Consider the following 15,812-nt stretch of genomic DNA (forward strand, 5'->3'; position numbering starts at 1 on the left):
CCCGGGCTGTGCCAGCCCCGAGCTGCTCCCGGCCGTGCCCGCTGCCAGCCGCCCCTGCCCCGCTCCCGGCCGCAATTCCGGAGCCACTTTCGGCCTTTGCTGCGTGTGAGGGACAGAAATCGGCGCAACCCGCCCGAGAAAAGGCTGGCAGCGGCGATTTCGCAATGCCGCGGCGGGGATGGGCTGAGGGATTTGCAGGGACAGAAATAGAGAATAATTCAGTGCTCAGCGCTGCAGAAATCGCCCGCAGGAGGTGCTCGGGGCAGGGAGGCTCCTTGGGAGCCGGCAGCGGGGTCTGGGAGGCAGGAAAGCGAGGGACGGAGGTGGGAATGAGAGGGGGAGGAGGGAATGAAAGGGGGAGGAAGGTGGGAATGAGAGGAGGAGGAAGGGAATGAGAGGAGGATGAAGGGAATGAGAGGAGGAGGAAGGTGGGAATGAGGAGGAAGGTGGAAATGAGAGGAGGATGAAGGGAATGAGAGGAGGAGGAAGGTGGGAATGAGAGGAGGAGGAAGGTAGGAATGAGAGGAGGATGAAGGGAATGAGAGGAGGAGGAAGGTGGGAATAAGAGGTGGATGAAGGTTGGAATGAGAGGATGAAGATGGGAATGAGAGGTGGATGAAGGTGGGGATGAATGTGGGAATGGGAGGAGGATAAAGGTGGGAATGAGAGGGGGAGGAAGGCAGCAGTGAGAGGGGGATGAAGGTTGGAATGAAAGGAGGATGAAGGGAATGAGAGGAGGATGAAGGTGGGAATCAGAAACTGATGAAGGGAATGAGAGGGGGATAAAGGTGGGAATGAGAGGAGGATGAAGGTGGGAATGACAGAAAGATGAAGGTGGGAATGAGAGGAGGATGAAGGGAATGAGAGGAGGATGAAGGTTGGAATGAAAGCAGGATGAAGGGAATGAGAGGAGGATGAAGGTGGGAATGAGAGGAGGATGAAGGCAGCAGCGGAGCTCAGCCACATCCAGGATTCCCTGGCAGCCCCCGGCTGCTCCGGGATCTGTTCCCTGCTTTGGGTTTGGAGCTTTTAACGCGGCATTTTCTGGTCAGGATATAAAAATCCTGTGGGGGTTTCCTTTCAGCCAGGGCGGTGTGCTTGGTTGGTTTGTTAGATTGAAATAGGGAGGGGGTTTTTGCTGTGGCCTCGAGGAAAAATCTGACCTGGGGTTTATGAATCATCACCCACTGAAAATCGCTGATTTGTGGTTTCCTGGGGCTGACAGGGTGACACTGTTTTTGTAGGGATCCTTTCATTTTTCCAAGAGAAGTTGTGGATTCTCCATCCCTGGCAGTGCCCAGGGCCAGGTTGGACACAAGGCTTGGAGCAGCCTGGGACAGTGGGAGGTGTCCCTGCCATGGCAGGGGTGGCACGGGGTGGGATTTGATGTCCTTCCCAACCCAAACCAGTGTGAGATTTTGTGATTCCATGAGGTGTGCCTTCCATTGTGCCCCCTCCAAAACAGAATCACATGGAATTACCATCCCAGGACTTTCTGTGTCCCAGAGATTTCTACATCCTCGGTGCTTTGGGGCAGTTTTCCAGGCAGTGTCCTGTGAGAGCTCAGGAGCTGTGCTGTGCTTTTGGCAGGGGCCTTGAGCCTTCATCTTGTGAGGTGTGAAGGAAGTTCCTAAAAGCACAGGATGGTTCGGCTTGGAAGGGACCTTAAATCTCCTCTTTGCATCCCCCTGCCCTGAGCACCGACACCGCTCAGTGGATCGGGTTACTCTGCACTTTGTCCTGGGCTATCAATTACAGCTTTGGAGCCAAACTCTGCTCTGTGCCACACCGAGGAAAGGGAAAGGGAAAGGGAAAGGGAAAGGGAAAGGGAAAGGAAAAGGAAAAGGAAAAGGAAAAGGAAAAGGAAAAGGAAAAGGAAAAGGAAAAGGAAAAGGAAAAGGAAAAGGAAAAGGAAAAGGAAAAGCTCCTGTCCCTGGTAGGTGTTTGTTTGTCCCCCTTCCCCGGGCAGGTCCTGCTGGGCAGGGATGGCTCCGGGTCTGGGCAGATCCACCTGGGTGTGGGGCTGCGAGGATGGGGAAGGGCCCGCAGGGGCCATCCAAGGACAGGCTGAGGGGATTTGGATTGCTCAAAATCCAAAGATTTTCATCTGGAGAAAAGGAGACTGAGGGGAGACTCACTGGGATTGCAGTTCATGCCAAGGAATAGCTCTGATCTCTGCTCCTGGCACAGGGACAGCACCCAGGGAGTAGCTGGAGCTGGCCCAGGAGGTGTTTAGGTTGGATTTTAGGGAAAGGCTCTTCCCCAGAGGTGCTGGCACTGCCCAGGGAATGGGCACGGCCCCGAGGCTGCCAGAGCTGCAGGAGCCTTTGGGCAGCGCTGCCAGGGATGCCCAGGGTGGGGTTGGTGGGCTCTGGGCAGGGCAGGGCTGGCACTGGGGGATCCTGGTGGGTTTATCCCACTCAGGATATTCCATCATTCCATGCCCCCTCCTGTGCTTCCCTCTCTTGGACACCCAGAGTGCGCTGAGCCGCAGGGACGCATTTTTAGGCAATTCGCGGTTGGGAACAAGCAGGAGCCGTTCCCAGAGCGCTGCGAGGGCTGGGAGAAGGTGCAGCTCGGGGATTTGGGGGGTTCAGGGGCAGTTCTGGGGGTTCAGGGGCAGTTTTGGGGGTTCAGGGGCAGTTTTGGGGGTTCAGGAGGGTCCGGGAGCTCCGAGGGACCGGCGGTGCCTGGAGCGCCAGCGCCACCCAGCGGCCACAGCGCGTAACTGCCCTGCGGGCACAGCTGGGACCGCCAACATCTGGGGAAACATCTGGGGAAACAGCCGGGAAAAAGCTGGGAAAACAGCCGGGAAATAGCTGGGAAAACAGCCGGGAAATAGCTGGGAAAACAGCCGGGAAATAGCTGGGAAAACAGCCGGGAAACAGCCGGGAAACAACCGGGAAAACAGCCAGGAAAACAGCCAGGAAACAGCAGGGAAACATCTGGGGAAACAGCCGGGAAAACAACCGGGAAATAGCCGGGAAAACAGCCGGGAAATAGTCGGGAAATAGCTGGGAAAGCAACCGGGAAATAACCGGGAAGTAGCTGGGAAAGCAGCCGGGAAACAGCCGGGAAACAGCCGGGAAATAACCGGGAAATAGCTGGGAAAGCAGCCGGGAAAAAGCCAGGGAAAAGCCGGGGAACAGCCGGGGAACCAGCGCCAGCACCCCGCTAAGGAGAGACCCGCTCTCGGTAGTTCTTTTTCCACCCCGTCCCTCCCTCCTTGGTTAAATCGTTAAAGGTTGCGCAACATCTGCACGGGGTTAATTACAGCTGTTAATTACAGCTGCCGGGCGCCCGGAGAGCGCCGCGATTTCGGGGCAATAAAACAAGACGAGGCACGAAAGATGGTTCAAGAGTCGGCGCTTAATGGGGTGTTAGGAGGGAGGGAAGGGGACGGGAGAGCTCGTGACTGCACAGAGGTGTGAATTATTGCACCATAATTCTGGCCCTGCAGGGGTTGGGTGCAATTAATAACTGTTTTCATGTTTGAAATGCGTTTTCTCACACCATAAAAAGCAGAAATGGAAAGTAATCGCAAGCGGGAGAAGCGCTGGGAGGACCGGGCATCAACTTCCCTGGTTTTGTGTTGTCTTGAGCTGCTTTTCAATGGTTTGGGGGATCCTGTTTGGCTTGAAAACTGCGTGGACCCAAAACTCTTTAGGTTATTTGTGTTGAAGTAGCTCTGCCTGGAAATCTCTTCACAGATATTCCAAGTTGGGAAGCAAGTCGCGTTTATTTGCAGCAGATTTTCACCAGATTAACTTCAACCACTTAGTTCCCCGTGCCAAGCTCCCAGCTCCTGAGCCCTCTTTGTTTGGAAAGCAGGAAAGACTTTGTTGCCTTTTTTTGTGCGTGTTCAATTCCAACTCATTCCAGTTTAATTTTGGGAAACTTGAAAGCTGAAGGAAAGCAGATATCCTCAAAATAAAATATCGTTTGAGGCCCTTGATCCAGCAGCTGGAAATGCAAACTTTACTGGGAGCTGGGTTTGCCTCTTGGTACTGAAATTGGGCCCTAGAAATACAATTCCAGGGGTGCTTTTCTCCACTTTTTATTGAAAATAACTGGGAGGGTGATGCCTGGGGTTATCAGCACAACCTGCTTTCACGTGTGTACATCTATAATTCACTATATTAACATCCCTCAGCAGAGTGCAGCTCCTTAACCAGGCTGATGGCAAAAAGGGAATCTTTAAGAGCGAGTTCAGGGCTTGGGAATGCAGGTACCAAGACAGAAAATTGATTGGTTGTTTGAACCTTCACTTAAGAAAGACTTAATGGGATGAGGAGATTAATAAAGGGGGTCTCTGGGGCTGCTGGCATTGCTGGAGGGACCCCAGGGGTCAGGATAACAGGAAATGGATGGGGCGGGTCAGGTGCTTCCAGGATTTTTGTGGACATTCTTACGGAGATTTCGGTTCATTATTTGATTTTTAGTCAAGATGCAGCTTTTGTGCACTGATGTTTTCCTTTCTGGGGAGCATTGGGATGGGCATTGCCAGCGGGTCAGGGGTGACCCTGCCCTGTGCCCAGCCCTGGGGGCACCTCTGGGTGCTGTGCCCGGCCCTGGGGGCACCTCTGGGTGCTGTGCCCAGCCCTGGGGGCACCTCTGGGTGCTGTGCCCAGCCCTGGGGCACCTCTGGGTGCTGTGCCCAGCTCTGGCTCCTCAGCACAGCAGGGCCAGGAGCTCCTGGAGCTGAGCAAGGGCCTGGAGCAGCTCCAGCCCAGGAAAGGCTGAGGGAGCTGGGGCTGCTCAGCCTGGAGAGAGCCCAGGGAGAGGGGCTGAGCCCTGGGTGTCCCTGTGTGTCCCTGAGTGTCCCTGGCTATCCCTGTGTGTCCCAGTCTGTCCCAGTGTGTCCCAGTCTGTCCCTGGCTGTCCCAGTCTGTCCCTGTGTCCCTGTGTGTCCCTGTCTGTCTGTCCCAGTCTGTCCCAGTCTGTCCCTGTGTGTCCCAGTCTGTCCCAGTCTGTCCCTGTGTGTCCCTGTGTGTCCCTGTGTGTCCCTGTCTGTCTGTCCCAGTCTGTCCCTGTGTGTCCCAGTCTGTCCCTGTGTGTCCCTGTGTGTCCCTGTGTGTCCCTGTGTGTCCCAGTCTGTCCCTGTCTGTCCCAGTCTGTGTGTCCCAGTCTGTCCCAGTGTGTCCCAGTCTGTCCCAGTCTGTCCCTGTGTCCCAGTCTGTCCCAGTCTGTCCCTGTGTGTCCCTGTGTGTCCCAGTCTGTCCCAGTCTGTCCCAGTCTGTCCCAGTCTGTCCCTGTGTGTCCCAGTCTGTCCCAGTCTGTCCCAGTCTGTCCCAGTCTGTCCCTGTGTGTCTGTCCCAGTCTGTCCCAGTGTGTCCCAGTCTGTCCCAGTCTGTCCCAGTCTGTCCCTGTGTCCCTGTCTGTCTGTCCCTGTGTGCAGGAGGTCAGAGCAGCCCCAGAGCCCCGGGCAGGGGCTGAGCCCAGCAATTCCCTGCACAGGAGGCACAACTTCTGCCCTGGGCAGGGACTGAGCTGGAACAGAGCCCAGAGAGGGGCTGGAGGCTCCTCCCTGGGACATTCCCAAATATCCTCAATCCATGCCCTGGGCTCCGGGTGGCCCAGGGGTGGCACCGGTGCCCCCTGGGCTCCCTCCAGCCTCCCCCACCCTGGGGTGCCCATTCCAGGGGCACTAAAGGACAGAATGGGATTTAAACCCACTCGTCCCTCAGGGCTCCCTAAATCTGTGGCAAATCCTGGTTTTTCCATCTTGTCACGCGTCTTCTTACTGCTGTCCATGAGGTTCTGGGATTGTGCCGTTTTGGGATTCTGGTGTTCTGGGATTCCAGGATTTCAGGATTCTGGAATTGCAAGATTCTGGGATTCTTGGTTTATGAGATTCTAAGATTCCAGGATTCTGGGATTCCAAGATTCTAGGATTCCGGGATTCCAAGATTCTAGGATTCCGGGATTCTGGGATTCTATTATTCTGGGATTCCAGAATTCAGGAATTTCAGGATTCTGGGATTTCAGTATTCTGGGATTCCAGAATTCAGGGATTTCAGGATTCTGGGATTCCAGGATTCTGGGGTTCCATTATTCTCGGATTCTGGAATTCCAAGATTCCATGATTCTGAGATTCTGGAATCCAGGATTCTGTAATTAGGGATTCAGGGATTCTGGGATTCCAGGATTCCTGGATTCCATTATTCTGGGATTCAGGGATGTTTGGATTCTGGTATTCCAGGATTCAGGGATTTGGGGATTCCGGGATTCCAGATTCTGGGATTCCAGGAATCTGGGATTCCAGGATTCTTGAATTCTGGAATTCCGAGATACCAGGATTTTAGAATTCTGGGATTCTATGATTTGGAGAGTCCATGATTCTGGGATTCTGGAAGACAGAGATTCCATGATTCAGGGATTCTGAGATTCCATGATTCAGGGATTCCGGGATTCTGTAATTCTGGGATTCAGGGATTTTGGGATTCCATGATTCTGGGATTCAGGGATGCTGGGATTCCAGGCTGCAGCTGAGCAGAGCCCTGGGAATGGGGGTGACAGAGGCACCCGTGGCAGAGCTCAGCCAGGGCTCCCCGGGCATGGGGCACCTTCCATCCCCCGGCTGGGATTCCCATTGGAATTCTGGCCCTGGGATTCCAGAACTCGGGATCAATCCGGAAATCCATGGAGCCTGCTGAAATTTGGGAGCAATCCTGAAATCCATGTGCTGCCTGCTGAAATTTGGGAGCAATCCTGAAATCCATGTGCTGCCTGCTGAAATTTGGGAGCAATCCTGAAATCCATGGGCTGCCTGCTGAAATTCGGGAGCAATCCTGAAACCCATGGAGCCTGCTGAAATTCGGGAGCAATCCTGAAACCCATGGAACCGCTGAAATTCGGGAGCAATCCTGAAATCCATGGAACCGCTGAAATTCGGGAGCAATCCTGAAATCCATGGAACCGCTGAAATTCGGGAGCAATCCTGAAATCCACAGGCTGCCTGCTGAAATTCGGGAGCAATCCTGAAATCCATGGAACCGCTGAAATTCGGGAGCAGTGTCTGGATTACCCGAATGCTGCCGTGTCACCCCGGCCCTGGCTCGCTCTGGGGGTGTTCTTTTATTGGGGTGTTTATTTTAATGCTCCCCCCAGAGATTTGATTCCCTCCCTGCACCATTTAATTAACTCTGACCATTAATTAACAACCTTTAATGAGCTCTGACCATAAATTAACAACCAGGTGATGCTGCAATTCCGAACACAACTGGTTTCATGCTCTTCTTGTTCCTCCTAAAGCCCATTCCATGTAGCTGGATGTTGCTTTTTTACCAGCATGACTCAACGGATTTTATTTTGAAGGAAGGCTGCCTGAAAAAAAAAAAAATCAAATATTAATAATATCTGAATTTGAACATGTTCCTCAGCAGAAAAATCTAACCTCAACCTGCAGCTTCACCAGTGGCTTTTCGGGGGTTTTGTATAAATCCTGCCTTGTAAACAGACGGGACAAACAAAATGTAAAACTCATCTCCTTAAAGAACAACAAAAAAAAATTTTCCAGATGGGAGATCAAAGTCCTCATCTCAGACTTGGGAAATTTCCCTTCCTTGCTGGTATCAGTTTTATCTGCATGCAGATTTTCCAGCATTTGGGTTTTTTTCATCAAAGGCAATTGTCTTAAAGGAGCTGCAGGAGGATGCTCTTAAAGCTGAAGAAAATCCAAAATATTTTACTAAAAATAGGGGGAAAAATTTGGGTGGGTAAAAGGGAGAGGAAACTGATTGCTTTGATTTATAGAAAAATGAGATATTTCAAAATCCCAGCTTCACCTGCAAAATGAAACAAGCAGGAAAGAGTTGAGGCAACTGATTTGGAGCAACTCCTTTTGGGACTTCTCTGATTCCAAACTGGTCCTGTGGCCAAAAAAATAATAGAGTTTTATAGAGTTTTAGAGACTTTTAGAGAGTTTTAGAGAGTTTTATCGAGTTTTTTAGAGTCTGCATCCCCCAGGAACTGCAGGGACAAGGGGGGAATGGCTCCCACTGCCAGAGGGCAGGGATGGATGGGAGATTGGGAATTGGGAATTGTTCCCTGGCAGGGTGGGCAGGGCTGGGATGGAATTCCCACATTCCCCTGGATCCCTGGCAGTGCCCAAGGCCAGGTTGGACACTGGGGCTGGAGCAGCCTGGCACAGTGGGAGGTGTCCCTGCCATGGCAGGGGTGGCACTGGGTGGGATTTGGGGTCTCCGTGACAATTTTTGGCTAAAAGAGCAGTGAACACACAGCCCCAAAGAGTGAGGAGGAGTTTTCCCCTTGGAAATTTGAATCGGGTTTTCCCTCGCTTCTTCTCTGGTGTTAGGGCATGGGTTGGACTTCAGGGTCTCGTTCAACCGAATGATTCTGTGTGTAATTGCGTGTGTAGTTTTTCCTACGGGTATTAAAGGGATAAAGCAAAAAAGCTTCACAAGGGAAAAAAATAATAAAATAAAATAAAAAATAAAATAAAATAAAATAATATTAAAATAAAATAAAATAAAATAAAATAAAATAAAATAAAATAAAATAAAATAAAATAAAATAAGATAAAATAAAATAAAATAAAATAAAATAAAATAAAATAAAATAAAATAAAAATAAAGTAAAATAAAATAAAATAAAATAAAATAAGTTTAAAACAAAATAAAATAAAATAATAAAATAATATAAAGTAAAATGAAGTAATATAAAACAAAAATAAAACAAAAATAAAATAAAAAAAATAAAATAAAATAATAAAATAAAATAAAATTAAAAAAAAATAAAATAAAATAAAATAAAATAAAATACAATAAAATAAAATAAAATAAAACAAAATACAATGAAAGCCTCAGCTGTGGTGTTTGTGCTTGCAGACTCCCGGCAGGTGCAGCCCTCGCCGCCCTGGTCCTACGACCAGTCCTACCAGTACCTGGGCTCCATCGCCGCGCCCGCCGTGCACCCGGCCACGCCCATCTCACCTGGCCGGGCCGGCGGCATGAGCTCGCTCACGGCCGAGCTCTCCAGCCGCCTCTCAGGTGAGGACACCGCCCGGGCCCTGCGCGACAAAGGGACACTCCCCCGTGCCCGTTGATGGCCCTGTCCTCACCCCTGGGCTCTCCATGACGAAGGGACCTTCCCTGGTGACAAACTGGTGGCCCTGTCCTCACCCCTGCCACCCCCATACCAAGGGGACCTTCCCTGGTGGAAAACTGGTGGCCTTGTTCCCACTTCTGGGCTCTCCAGGACAAAGAGACACTTCCCTGGTGACAAACTGGTGGCTCTGTCCCTGCCCCTGCTGCCCTTATGCCAAGGGGATCTTCTCTGGTGACAAACTGGTGGTTTTGTCCCCAACCCTGGATTCTCCATGACAAAGGGACACTCCCCCGTGCCCATTGATGGCCCTGTCCCCGCCCCTGGGCTCTCCATGACGAAGGGACCTTCCCTGGTGACAAACTGGTGGCCCTGTCGTCACCCCTGCCACCCCCATACCAAGGGGACCTTCTCTGGTGACAAAATGGTGGCCCTGTCCCCAACCCTGGATTCTCCATGACAAAGGAACACTCCCCCGGTAACAAATTGGTGACCCTGTCCGCACCTCTGGATTCTCCACCCCAAGAGGATCTTCCCTGGTGGAAAACTGGTGGCCTTGTTCCCACCTCTGGACTTTCCAGGACAATGAGACACTTCCCCGGTGGCAAATTGTCATGTCCCTACCCCTGCTGCCCCCATACCAAGGGGAGCTTCTCTGGTGACAAATTGGTGACCCTGTCCCCAACCCTGGATTCTCCACCCAAGGGGACCTTCTCTGGTGACAAACTGGTGGCCCTGTCCCCATCCCTGGGCCTTCCATGCCCAAGGGACTCTTCCCTGGTGACAAACTGGTGGCCCAGGTGCTGCCCTGGCCCTCCGGGGCTCTCTGGGCAAAGCTCATTCCAACGTTTTGGGGGATTTGTGGGAAGAGCAGAGAAATAGAGAATTAGAATAATGAGCTGTAATTGAGAAACCAGTCACAGACTGGGCTGGGAAAGATCTCAGAGGTCATCGAGTCCCAGCTTGTCCCCAGCCCAGAGCACTCAGTGCCACCTCCAGCCCTTCCCTGGTCACCTCCACCCCCTCCCTGGGCCGCCCTTTCCAGGAGGGAATTCCCAGCCGGAATCCCAAACTGGTTTGGGGTGGGAGGAACCTCAAACCCATCCCATTCCCACCCCCACTTTCCACTACCCCAGGCTGCTCCTGGGGTTGGGAGCCCAACAGAGAATTGCCAAAAAAGAAGGAAAAGGAAGAAAAGCAGCACTTTGAAGGTGTAGGGAGAGATTAAAATGATTTAGATTGCCAAGAAATGGATGGCATTTCAAAATATTCCAAAATATTCCAGCTCTGTTTTCTTCCCTCTCTCTAAATCCAGAGCAGAGCACAGCAGGTTGTACCTGCAGGATGGTGAGGTTGGACATTTTAGATGTTGCACTGGGTTTTCTTGTTTTCCACGTCCATCAAATCATCCTGCAGAGCTTTAGAAGCCACCAGAAAAATGGGAGTGAAAGCCACCCCGATTCCAGACAGTTTAATTGTCCCTGACCTGCACATCTTGAACCAATCTGTGTGTGCAGCAGCAGGAATTTAAATATAAATAATATAAATGAGTGAGAGCCATATCATTCTGATTTGCATACAGCTTTTGCAAAAATCCCTCCTTTAACTCCACATCTTGCTCTCGTTTGAAGGCTCAGGGTTTCTTCTGAGATCAGAGGGAACCACTTGAACGTGCTCCAGCCTGCTCTGGTGTTGTCATGTAGAGCTTGCTTTGGAAGCCTCACAACAAATCTAAATTATTTCTTAGGTCTGGGTGATAAGTGCATTGTAGAGAGGACTGAAAACACAAGGAACTTCTTCAGAAATAGCTATTTCCTATTTTTTTTTAAAGTGATTTTTTTTAAAGTGAGAAAAAAAATTCTCATTCTTTATTTACACTGAATTATAAATCAAAATTTCAAAAATTTAGAATTCCCCTTTGTTTTCCATCAGGACCCCCAGGTCCTTCTCCACAGAGCTGCTTTTTCTGCTCATGACCACAGGGATTTTCCTTGGAACTGGCAGAGTTTCTCCATGCCTTGTGAAGGAACCTAGAAAGGTTTTGTTCCCACATCAGCATCCTTCTTTTCCTCTTCTAATTCCTTACATTAAACGTCATTCAGCATTCCTGGGAAAACACGTCACAACTTTTTCTGTCACTCACACTTGAAAAAAAATTTTCTCTTTGGCAGAACAAAGAGCAAATCTGAGGAGGATTTTAGGTCCTCCCAGATTAAGACCTGGTGTCTCCAAGGAAAAAACAATAATGTGGGATATATTTGAACTGTCTTGACGTTAAATGTCATTACTCTACTTGTTGCCAGGGCAGAACGAACTCTCCTCTGATTAACGACGTATCCAGGCAGCTTTAGGAAGTTTCTCAGGAATGAGGTGTGGAAGTAACATTTAAAATCTGGCAGATGCCTCCTTAGCCTTGCCTCCTCCAAAGCTCCTGCTGCTCCATCCCATTGTGTGTTTTCCCGTGTTACACCTAAAGGTGATGGGGTTTAGGGGAATGAAAATGTGTTCCCGTTAATTTTCCATTAAAAAAAAAAAAATTGGATGGCAAATTCTGAAGGAAGCAAACAGCAAGTTCAGAGCTCTTCTAAGAAATTAGGAGGAGCTCCTCAAGGTGGGCTGATGTGCCCTGATGAGCTTTCAAAGCTCTGGAGTGCATCTGCTCCAAGAATCCCAGCTCAGTCTGCTTCAGCTTGGAATCTGGGGAGAGCCAAGAGCTTTGTTTTCCCTCCGCTCCTCCTCAGGGGTATTTCCTTCAGCACGCGACTCCTCTGCTGCAGATTCCAGCCTTGGCTGCCAGGAGAAGTTGTCTTTCTTCTGGAAAGATTTTTTTTTTCCATAATTATCGTTGTTCTCTTAACCAGGCAGAGTTGCCAGCTCTGGGGATGAGACCTTCCATTAACCTGAGTCATGAGGAGGATCCTTCCTAAAGAGGATGTGCTCCTCTTGTTTAATCCGGGCAGGGAAAGAGAGGATGGGACCAGAAGGAATTCCATGGATGTCAGACACAGCAGAGCAGGATTTGACTCCCCTGTGGAACATTTCAGAGTGAGGGGACATGGGCTGGGCCAGGGCAGGCTCAGCTGGGACAGCAGCAGCAATTTCCCCATGGAAAGGGTGCTCAGGCCCTGGCAGGGGCTGCCCAGGGAGCTTTGCAGTGCCCATCCCTGCAGGTGTCCCCTGGAGGTGGCACTGAGTGCTCTGGGCTGGGGACAAGGTGGGCATGGGGCCCAGCTGGGACTCCCTGGGCTGGGAGGGCTTTGCCAGCCTCAGGGATTCTGCAAGGAGCTGGAGAAGGGGCTGGAGCAACAGGAGGGATGGAAAGGAGCTCAGCCTGGAGAAAAGGAGGCTCAGATGGGACCTTCCCAGGGAACAGGGAGAGGAGGAGAGGGAACGGCCTCAGGCTGGGCCAGGGCAGGCTCAGCTGGGACAGCAGCAGCAATTTCCCCATGGAAAGGGTGCTCAGGCCTTGGAACTGCCCAGGGAGCTCTGGAGTGCCCATCCCTGCAGGAAAGGAAAGTCTGGATGTGGCACTGCAGGTGACAAGCTGGGCATGGAGCAAGCTGGGCCTCGATGACCTCGGAGGTTCCTCCCGACTTCATTAATTCTGTGAATCCCGTAACATTCCCCTGCCTCCCTCCCCTTCCCCCAGGAGCGTCGGACCTGACGGCGTTCAGCGACCCCCGGGTGGGGATCGACCGCTCCTTCCCGGCGCTGCCGTCCATCTCCGACCCTCGCATGCACTACCCGGGCGCCTTCACCTACACGCCCACGCCCGTCAGCTCCGGCATCGGCATCGGCATGTCGGCCATGTCCACGGCCACGCGCTACCACACGTACCTCCCGCCGCCCTACCCCGGCTCGTCCCAGGCTCAGGGCAGCCCCTTCCAGACCAGCTCCCCGTCCTACCACCTGTACTACGGCACCTCGGCCGGCTCCTACCAGTTCTCCATGATCTCCGGCGGCGACCGCTCGCCGCCGCGCATCCACCCGCCCTGCACCAACGCCTCCACGGGCTCCGCGCTGCTCAACCCCAACCTGCCCAACCAAAGCGACGTGGTGGAGGCCGAAGGCAGCCACAGCAACTCGCCCACCAACATGGCCAGCACGGCGAGGCTGGAGGAGGCCGTGTGGAGGCCCTACTGAGGAGGTCGGCAGGAGCTCCAGGGTCAGGACTAAAACGGACTTCCCATTTCCCGGCGCCCGGAGGGATTCTAGAAACTTCCCCGCCGGCCCTGCCGCGTTCGTCCGCGAGTTTCAGGAGCGAACCCTCCCGAAGTCGGCGCTCCCAGGGGTGGCGGCTCTCCTTGCCAGGCCATGGTGGAGCCGCGTCGCTCCGGCAAAGAATTCCCGGCAGGAGAACAAGCTTCTGGAAAGGAGGACGGCCCAGCTGGTGGTGCAGAGGTAGCGAGGGTGGGTAGAAGGGTATCCAGCCTGATTCCAGGCCTGTGGCTTCCCAACGTGCCTGGGCTTGAGGGTCTCCACAGCCCTAAAAGAGAGTTTTCGGTTCACTTCTATTTTGAAGACTTAAAACCTTAAGAAAAACAAAAAACCCAAAAAAACAAAACTAAATCTTAGCGAGTTTACTGCATCTTAGGGACATTTAAGTGTAAGGAAGTATAGGAAGATTCCCAGAGGGAAACTGTGAACGCTTCTGTTTTAGCAATGCTGTGAATGAGAGGTTTTATATGTTGGACTTTATTCTTTCTTTTCTTTGTTTTGTTTGTATATTCCAAAGAATATGGAATTTTTTTATTAATGGGGTTTTTTTTTGTTTTGTTTTGTTTTGTTTTGGGTTTAGGTTTTTTTGGTGGTTTTTTTGGTTTTGTTTTGTTTTGTTTTTTATTTTTTAGGATGCAGCTCATCCTGCTTTGCATCTAATTTGTTTTTTTTCTCTTGGCACCTTATACATTGCAAAAAAAAAAAAAAAAGATTTTGCTCTTTTTTTGTTTTAATCATGCTTGCTTCTTTCTTGCTTTGTCAACTGAAAGAATCAACCCCTTTTTCAATGAGTTAATTTAACTTTTTATCTCTTGGACTTTTTTTTTTTTTAATACAACGGCTACAGCCTTGGGTCATTTTCAACTACTGTATTTCTTTGATGAGTTCATTGATATTTATGCCTGATATTTAGACTTCTCTTATTTGTTGATACTATTATTATTTAAATATGCCTGTGTTTTAAAAAAATATCAGCAATTGCCTTTTTTTGGTAGCAGCCAAAGTAAAATTTCTCACGTTGAAAAAGGCTGGAATGACGATGGGCAAAAGTGACCTCTTAATTCCCTAAAAATATTGTTTACAATTATCTCGCTCTCATTTTACTCAGCTTAGAACCCCAAAGGGATTGAAGTGCCCAGTTCCTGCTGGAAGGCACCAAAATCCCTGGGAATTTCTGTACCTTTCCAAGTGGTGGAGTCATCGCTCCCTCCTCCTGCTTTGTCACCAGTGGTGGCCCTCAGGATCAGGAATCAGGATGTAGAAACTTCCTAAGGCAAATTCAATATTCCCTAATTAAATACCTCCCACTGGAGAGACAGGACCCGGGGAATGGCTCCCCACTGCCAGAGGGCAGGGCTGGATGGAAATTGGGAAGGAATTGTCCCCTAGGAGGGTGGGGAGGCCCTTCCCAAAGCATCTGTGGCTGCCCCTGGATCCCTGGAAGTGTCCAAGGCCAGGCCGGAGCAGTCTGGGACAATGGAAGGTGTCCCTGCCCATGGCAATTTTGGTAGATGATCTTTAAGATCCAACCCAAACCGTTCCCTGGTTCTGTGATTCCCACGGCAAGGGGGAAGTCCTGGCTCTGATGGAATCTGGGTGAGATTTGCTCCCAGGATTTCACATCCCAGTCTGCTGGCAAACACATCCCTTCCCGGACAGGGCTGGTCTGGAAAGCTCCATAAAAGCCAGGGCCTGGACAACCATTCCATTGGCATCTTCTGGGAGAAGAGGAAGGCTGTTTAAAGTTGGTGTGGCCAATGTCGTGCCCTGTAGTAAATCTGCAAGGGTTTTACTACGAGCAGGTTCAGCACGGAGCTGTCACCGCTGCCCATCGTCCCAGCACAAACGTACCAGATGTCACTGTAACGTTTTTGGCACTATTTTATTGAGGGTTTGCTCTGAACGCAGCTCTTGTACTACTCCTCAACTCCAAACTGCTGATGTTGACACGTGTGAGTCCCAAATGAGCTGATTATTATTTAATGTACCTCTCAAGCCAGAGAAACAATTGCAGGTCAACTCGGAGAGTATTTGAAAGCAGGACTTCAGATCAGTGTTTGATGTTAAAAAAAAATAAAAAAGTTAAAAGGATTCAAATTAAAAAGATCCTTGGCTGCAGGCAGCAAAACAGCTGGACTTATTTAAAACCATTTGTTTTTCAAGTTTTCTCTTTTTATATATATATATATATATATATATATATGATTATGCTTCTTTGTTTGAGTTGGATGCAGTAGCACTTTGGTATTGAAAAGAATCGATGAATTTCCATTGTCAATAAGGTTGTTTTTGTGCAGAAAATAGGGAGTGTTTCAAGAGATCTCAGCAAAAGCCCAGAATGTTTCTGTTAAAACACATGGCCTTGTGCTTTTCATTTAATGGAATATCCTTTATATTTCCAGAGTTTGCTCTGAAAAAAAAAAAAAAAAAGAAGACAGAAAACATCCAAATTCTATCAGAAATATATTTTGAAAGTCTGGAGACCCTGCTGAATACAGAAATACAGAAACCCCCCTGGTTGTAGCATT

The 15,812-nt window shown here is 50.3% G+C and overlaps 2 protein-coding genes across 3 annotated transcripts in view; both read left to right on the forward strand.

The window, feature by feature from the left end:
- The window catches only part of RUNX1 (RUNX family transcription factor 1), a 187,259-nt gene extending 171,542 nt beyond the window's left edge, over positions 1-15,717 (forward strand). For both annotated transcript variants that reach the window (XM_085560672.1, XM_085560666.1), the window contains 2 exons: positions 8,850-9,011; positions 12,716-15,717. In XM_085560672.1, coding sequence (XP_085416798.1) covers positions 8,850-9,011; positions 12,716-13,209 — 656 coding nt within the window. In that variant the 3' untranslated portion in view covers positions 13,210-15,717. The remainder of the gene's footprint in view (positions 1-8,849; positions 9,012-12,715) is intronic.
- On the forward strand, positions 739-8,829 carry LOC146768852 (uncharacterized). The gene is made up of 2 exons (XM_085560702.1): positions 739-877; positions 921-8,829. Exon 2 carries the CDS (start codon positions 4,467-4,469, stop codon positions 5,487-5,489), a length of 1,023 nt encoding a protein of 340 aa, XP_085416828.1. The 5' UTR covers positions 739-877; positions 921-4,466; the 3' UTR covers positions 5,490-8,829.
- Positions 15,718-15,812: the final 95 nt, after the last annotated feature.

The sequence above is a fragment of the Lonchura striata genome, chromosome 1 (genome assembly GCF_050655825.1).
Source record: "Lonchura striata isolate lonStrDom1 chromosome 1, ASM5065582v1, whole genome shotgun sequence".
Lineage (NCBI taxonomy): Eukaryota > Metazoa > Chordata > Aves > Passeriformes > Estrildidae > Lonchura > Lonchura striata.

Excerpts from the sequence above, each read along its gene's own strand:
- LOC146768852 (XM_085560702.1), top strand. The coding sequence starts at position 4,467 with ATGTTTTCCTTTCTGGGGAGCATTGGGATGGGCATTGCCAGCGGGTCA.